The sequence below is a fragment of the Dicentrarchus labrax genome, unplaced genomic scaffold, assembly GCF_905237075.1.
Source record: "Dicentrarchus labrax unplaced genomic scaffold, dlabrax2021, whole genome shotgun sequence".
NCBI lineage: Eukaryota > Metazoa > Chordata > Actinopteri > Moronidae > Dicentrarchus > Dicentrarchus labrax.
This window is the reverse complement of record NW_026136706.1, coordinates 1,328,844-1,336,343: the sequence shown is the minus strand read 5'-3', so window position 1 is coordinate 1,336,343 and position 7,500 is coordinate 1,328,844. Positions and strand designations below refer to the sequence as shown.

The window sequence follows — 7,500 nt, the reverse complement described above, 5'->3', positions numbered from 1 at the left end:
TGGAACATGAATGAGTGCAGAAAGAGAGAGGAAGGGAGGAGCTCAGTGCACCATGGGAAATCCCCCGATAGTCTAGGCCTATAGCAGCATAACTAAGGGATGGTTCAGGACTCACCTGATCCAGCCCTAACTATAAGCTTTATCAAAGAGGAATGTCTTAAGCCTACTCTTGAATGTGGATGCAGATGACTTAGTGTTGCTTTCACCTGGAGTTGTTCCGAGTATCGGGAATGCCTCCGATACTGCTGAAAATGCTGGCATCGGTAATAATTGTTGATGGCAGTTGGTGATTAATTTTTTCTCTAATAGTAATAATTTTATTATAGAAGAAGCTCATGAAGTCATTGCTACTTAAGTTTATGGGGATATGTGGCTCAATAGAGCTGTGACTCTCTGTCAGCCTGGCTACAGTGCTGAAGAGGAACCTAGGGTTGTTCTTATTTTCTTCTATTAGTGCTGAGTAATAGGCTCCTCTGGCATTACGGAGGGCCTTTCTATAGGTTTTAAGATTATCTTGCCAAATTGAGCGATATTCTGATAATTTGGAAGAGCGCCATTTCCTTTCAGTCAAGTCATTTTGGACTATATAAATATATATATATATAAATATAAATATCATATATATTTATGATATATATATATATATAAATAAATATCATATATATATATATCATATATATATATATATATGATATTTATATATATAATACATATAAATAAAGTTATTATTATTATTATAGTTCAGTTTCAGAGCTGCAGTTGTTTCATCGAGCTCAACCAGCTGCAGTAATATCCTGCTGTTATAGTAATGATGGAAGTAAAATAAAAAAGAAGAAGAAAAGTTTGATTAATTCCATTAATTAATCAATTAATTAATTCCAATTCGGCCTGTAACCGTTACCGATATAAAACCTCCAGGTCGTCCAGCGCAAACAGGTCGTTGATCAATTCAAACAAAATTATGATAATAATATAATTTCCCAGCCTGAAATTCAGCTTTAAAAAACAATTTAATCAATAAAAGATAAACTACATTGTGTGTATAATATAATTCAAATGATCAATATCTAATCTAATAAACAATAATAAATAAAGGATAGATAAAGTATCTATATATCTATCAACAAATTCACAATGAAATTTAAATGAAACATTAAAAATCAATAAATGTGATTCTTCCAGAGAAATATGAAAATAAGAACTATAGTATATTATATATATTGTTACAGTATATGAACAGTTTAAACACTGTAGATTGAATCCTTCTGTCTGTCACTGCGGCTCCTCTCGTTTTCTTAAACTTTTAGTATTTTATCTCTCTAGAAATGCTTGTACAGAGAGTCTGGGTATATAATAATAATAATAATAATAATAATAATAATAATAATAATAATAAGTTCATGCAGGAAATGTTGCCAGGTTTGGGGCGTTATGCTTTTACTTTGACACCGGAAGCGGTGCGCTAGCTCCGCGCTAGCTCCGCGCTAGCTTTACCTTCGCTGCGACCACAACAACAGCTCGGAGTTGTCCGGAGAGAAGTGCGACTTCTTCACTTCGGAGCGAAATCCTTCTGTTCTCTTGTTGTTTTACCGCCTTTTAACGGCGCTTTTTCCCGCTCGGAGTTCGCCACAAAGTTTTCCAGGATGGTGAAAGTGTCTTTTAACTCTGCTTTGGGACAGAAGGACGTGAAAAAGGACGCAGAGACTCTGATTCCCGCGGAGGACAGAGTGAGTACGGGTGCTAACGGAGCTAGCTGCTGTTAGCATGGAGGTCGATGAGGAAGTCGCAGTTTGTTTAAAGTTTAATTCTCTAATTCTGTTTTATTGTTATTTTAATGTATATGAATGTATTTCTATGATTGTGTGGACTGTTACAGAATGACTTAATGTTACTTCCTCATTACTTTATTTAATCTTTATTTAATCTTATTTAGACTTTATAATGTTTGTCACTTCATTAATTTACTTTCACATTTCTGAAATCCTTTCTCTCTTTTGTTCAGTATTTAAAGACAGTTTGGAGTTTTTATTTTTCCAACCAGAAAGAAACAGAAACAGAAACAAAGAATAAATAAATAATAATATAAAATAGATTCAAAGTTAGAAATATAAAGTCGTTTTATGACGTAATTGTTGCGTTAAAGCTTTTTAAACTGAATTAATTGAATTTAATATTTAACACTGTAAATAAATATTTTAAGTTTAAGTCAAATAAAACAAATAATAATCATAATTTACTTTTCTTTATTTTACTAACTTTAATCTTTACAAACAATCAAAAGTTGCAACTATTAAATTTTCCGTCACATAAATAATGAAACTAAATAAAAATAACAGGAAGTGAAAAACAAGAAACTTCAGAATAATTGAAGAAAGAAGAAAATAAAATGTTTCAGCAGAATAAAACAAAACTTTGTGTTTCTGTTAGTTTCACTTTCAAACGTTAAAACATCAGGTGGTGATGTCACGCTAACAGGTGGTGATGTCACGCTAACAGGTGGTGATGTCACGCTAACAGGTGGTGATGTCACGCTAACAGGTGGTGATGTCACGCTAGCAGGTGGTGATGTCACACTAACAGGTGGTGATGTCACGCTAACAGGTGGTGATGTCACGCTAGCAGGTGGTGATGTCACGCTAGCAGGTGGTGATGTCACGCTAACAGGTGGTGATGTCACGCTAACAGGTGGTGATGTCATGCGTTTTGAGGGCAGAGAGTTGTGGTGCGTTCGTTTCGTCCACCCGACTCGATCTCTGAGTCGGTTTCCTGAGTTACGAACAGGAAGTTGCGAACAGAACGCCCCCGAGGTCGTAACGTTATCAACAACTCGTCTGAGCTCAGAGGACCGAGTTCAGTCTCCAACACTGTGTTAGTGTTTGTAACCACAGAAGAAGTCGTGTGTAGTTCTGGATATGTAGTTCTGGAATATGTAGTTCTGGAATATGTAGTTCTGGGTATGTAGTTCTGGATGTGTAGTTCTGGAATGTGTAGTTCTGGATATGTAGTTCTGGAATATGTAGTTCTGGAATATGTAGTTCTGGAATATGTAGTTCTGGATATGTAGTTCTGGATATGTAGTTCTGGAATGTGTAGTTCTGGATATGTAGTTCTGGAATATGTAGTTCTGGAATATGTATGTGTAGTTCTGGAATATGTAGTTCTGGAATATGTATGTGTAGTTCTGGAATATGTAGTTCTGGAATGTGTAGTTCTGGATGTGTAGTTCTGGATGTGTAGTTCTGGAATATGTAGTTCTGGAATATGTAGTTCTGGAATATGTAGTTCTGGATTATGTAGTTCTGGAATATGTAGTTCTGGATATGTAGTTCTGGAATATGTAGTTCTGGATATGTAGTTCTGGAATATGTAGTTCTGGAATATGTAGTTCTGGAATATGTAGTTCTGAATGTGTAGTTCTGGAATATGTAGTTCTGGAATATGTAGTTCTGGAATATGTAGCTCTGGAATGTGTAGCAGATGTTTGTGTCCCTGCAGACGGCGTCCTGCTGTCCCCTCATGAGAACGTCTCGTCTGTGTGTCATCCTGCAGCAGTTAGACAGACAGAGAGACAGACAGACAGAGAGACAGACAGACACACAGACAGACAGACAGATGGTATCCACTCCAGTTTGTTTATTTCTGACCACAATATTTCCCAACCAGAACATCTGGACCTCAAACCAGCTTCAGGTTCTCTTTAGTCTGAATGTCTGACTCACAACCTTCACAAAACTCCCAGAAACCCCCAGAAACCCTGCAGGTGGAGCTCGCCATGAGGAAGGACCCACTGGCGTCTGCAGGTTGAGGGAGTTTCTGTGCTGCAGTAGGTGGACAGGTGGACAGGTGGACAGTGGGCAGGTGGACAGGTGGACAGGTGTACAGGTGGACAGTGTACAGTGGACAGTGGACAGTGTACAGGTGGACAGTGTACAGGTGTACAGGTGTACAGTGGACAGTGGACAGTGTACAGGTGGACAGTGTACAGGTGTACAGGTGTACAGTGGACAGTGGCCCTGTGCAGTAACTGCTGACTGTGGTTACAGCAGCTGAAATAGAGCAGCCAGATTTAGCCGCACAGGAAGGAAGCTTTATTCAGAGCTGTTACTGAAAACCACTCGCACATTATTTTAGATAAACATTATTCACTGAGGACACCAACACTTCAGTAACTGATCACTGTCTGTCTGTCTGTCTGACTTCACTGAGGATCAATAGCTGGTCCTGGTCCTGGTCCAGGTCCTGTGCTGCCCCACAAGGATTATGGTGTAATCAGTCAGATGGAGACTGATCCTCGGAGCGTTAGCTGCCTCCTGCAGGGCGACAGCTAAAGCTCAAGAAGGAGATTAAGCAGACAGACGGACCCCCCCCCTTACATAACGAGGACCATGTTTACAGGACAGAAACCTCTAAAGCTCATTAATCTACTAATATCTATTATTAGTAGATTAATGACTCTAATATCTATTATTAGTAGATTAATGATTCTAATATCTATTATTAGTAGATTAATGATTCTAATATCTATTATTAGTAGATTAATGAATCTAATATCTATTATTAGTAGATTAATGATTCTAATATCTATTATTAGTAGATTAATGATTCTAATATCTATTATTAGTAGATTAATGAATCTAATATCTATTATTAGTAGATTAATGATTCTAATATCTATTATTAGTAGATTAATGATTCTAATATCTATTATTAGTAGATTAATGATTCTAATATCTATTATTAGTAGATTAATGATAATATCTATTATTAGTAGATTAATGATTCTAATATCTATTATTAGTAGATTAATGATTCTAATATCTATTATTAGTAGATTAATGATTCTAATATCTATTATTAGTAGATTAATGAATCTAATATCTATTATTAGTAGATTAATGATAATATCTATTATTAGTAGATTAATGAATCTAATATCTATTATTAGTAGATTAATGATTCTAATATCTATTATTAGTAGATTAATGATTCTAATATCTATTATTAGTAGATTAATGAATCTAATATCTATTATTAGTAGATTAATGAATCTAATATCTATTATTAGTAGATTAATGATTCTAATATCTATTATTAGTAGATTAATGATTCTAATATCTATTATTAGTAGATTAATGAATCTAATATCTATTATTAGTAGATTAATGATTCTAATATCTATTATTAGTAGATTAATGATAATATCTATTATTAGGTTAATGAGTTCAACATTAAGCAGCTACAGTTTTCTAAGGAAGTGATTCAGTAAATGTGAATGAGGATTTATAAACCACAGAGAGGCTGCGATACAACACAGGCAGAGGCAGAGAGACAGGCACAGGGAGTGAGACAGACACAGGGAGTGAGACAGACAGAGGCAGAGAGACACCATGTGACTGTGTATAAGCTGCTCTATGAATGTTTCTCTATATAATGTTTAATACAGAGACGGAGCTAACGGCTGTGTGAGTCGGGTCAGGATGAAGTTTCACTAACAGACTGAAACTGATCCACTGACGACCCGTCAGACTGGAGCCGGTTCTGTGTGTGTGTGTGTGTGTGTGTGTGTGTGTGTGTCTGTCTGTCTGTCTGTCTGTCTGTCTGTCTGTCTGTCTGTCTGTCTGTCTGTCTGTCTGTGTCTGTCTGTCTGTCTGTCTGTCTGTCTGTCTGTCTGTCTGTCTGTCTGTCTGTCTGTCTGTGTCTGTCTGTCTGTCTGTCTGTGTCTCTGTCTCTTCTGGATGAATGAGTGAGAGCACACTGATACCAGACCGATTTAACTGGTTCACTTCCACAATCTGTATTAGTTCTGTTTCCTGCTGTCGTTTTATCACCTTAGATATATTTATTGATCTTTACTATTGATCATCTTTATTGATCACACCCTCCGTGCTGCCGTGGTGATGGGTGATGGGGGAGCGTTCCCTTTCGGAGCGTCGCAGCCTCACTTCCTCTGTCAGCTGTTCTTTGGTTCCTGTTTCCTCCGTCGGCCTCCAGAGGAACGTTCCTCCTCCGTCGGGGGGGTTGTCCCGCGGTCTGTAAGCGGAGGTGAAGGTCAGAAAGGGCTGACTGTCAGTTTCCTCCCGTATGAGCTGGTGTTTTTATTGCTGAGTCAGACTCAGACCGGTTCTCTCAGGCGGGAAGGACACTTTACTGTTTATTACTTTATCTGAACATCTCCCAGAATCCCCAGCACTCCCTGCAGTACACACTGTACAGCACACACACTACAACACACACTGTACAACACACACACTGTACAGCACACACACTACAACACACACACTGTACAGCACACACACTACAACACACACACTACAACACACACACTGTACAGCACACACACTACAACACACACACTGTACAGCACACACACTACAACACACACACTACAGCACACACTGTACAGCACACACTGTACAGCACACACACTACAACACACACACTACAGCACACACACTGTACAACACACACACTGTACAACACACACACACACACACACACACTGTACAGCACACACACTACAGCACACACACTACAGCACACACACTACAGCACACACTGTACAGCACACACACTACAACACACACACTACAACACACACACTGTACAACACACACACTGTACAACACACACACTGTACAGCACACACACACACACACACACTGTACAGCACACACACTACAACACACACACTGTACAGCACACACACTGTACAACACACACACTACAGCACACACACTGTACAGCACGCACACTACAACACGCACACTACAACACACACACTGTACAACACACACACTGTACAACACACACACTGTACAACACGCACACTACAACACGCACACTACAACACACACACTGTACAACACACACACTGTATAACACACACACTGTACAACACACACACTACAACACACACTGTACAACACACACACTACAACACACACACTACAACACACACACTGTACAACACACACACTACAACACACACACTACAACACACACACTGTACAACACACACACTGTATAACACACACACTGTACAACACACACACTACAACACACACTGTACAACACACACACTACAACACACACACTACAACACACACACTGTACAACACACACACTACAACACACACACACACACACACTGTACAGCACACACACACACACACACACACACACACACACACACACACACACACACACACACACACTGTACAGCCTGTTTCCTGCTCTCTGCTGCTCGTTGGACCCACAGGGCTGTGTCTGTGTTATGAAGCATGGCATTGTGGGAAACGGTGGCCACCTCGAGACCAACGTACAGTTAGAACATAATATATATATATATAAAGTATATATATATATATATATATATATATATAAAGTATATATATATATATACTTTATATATATGTATATAAAGTATATATATATATATACTTTATATATATGTATATAAAGTATATATATATATATACTTTATATACATATATATAAAGT

At 38.0% G+C, this 7,500-nt stretch overlaps 1 protein-coding gene across 1 annotated transcript in view; it reads left to right on the top strand.

The window, feature by feature from the left end:
- The first annotated feature begins 1,492 nt into the window (after positions 1-1,492).
- Positions 1,493-7,500, top strand: part of LOC127365169 (integral membrane protein 2B-like) — a 14,466-nt gene continuing 8,458 nt past the window's right edge. Inside the window, exon 1 of the mRNA XM_051403024.1 lies at positions 1,493-1,727. Coding sequence (XP_051258984.1) covers positions 1,644-1,727 — 84 coding nt within the window. The 5' untranslated portion in view covers positions 1,493-1,643. The remainder of the gene's footprint in view (positions 1,728-7,500) is intronic.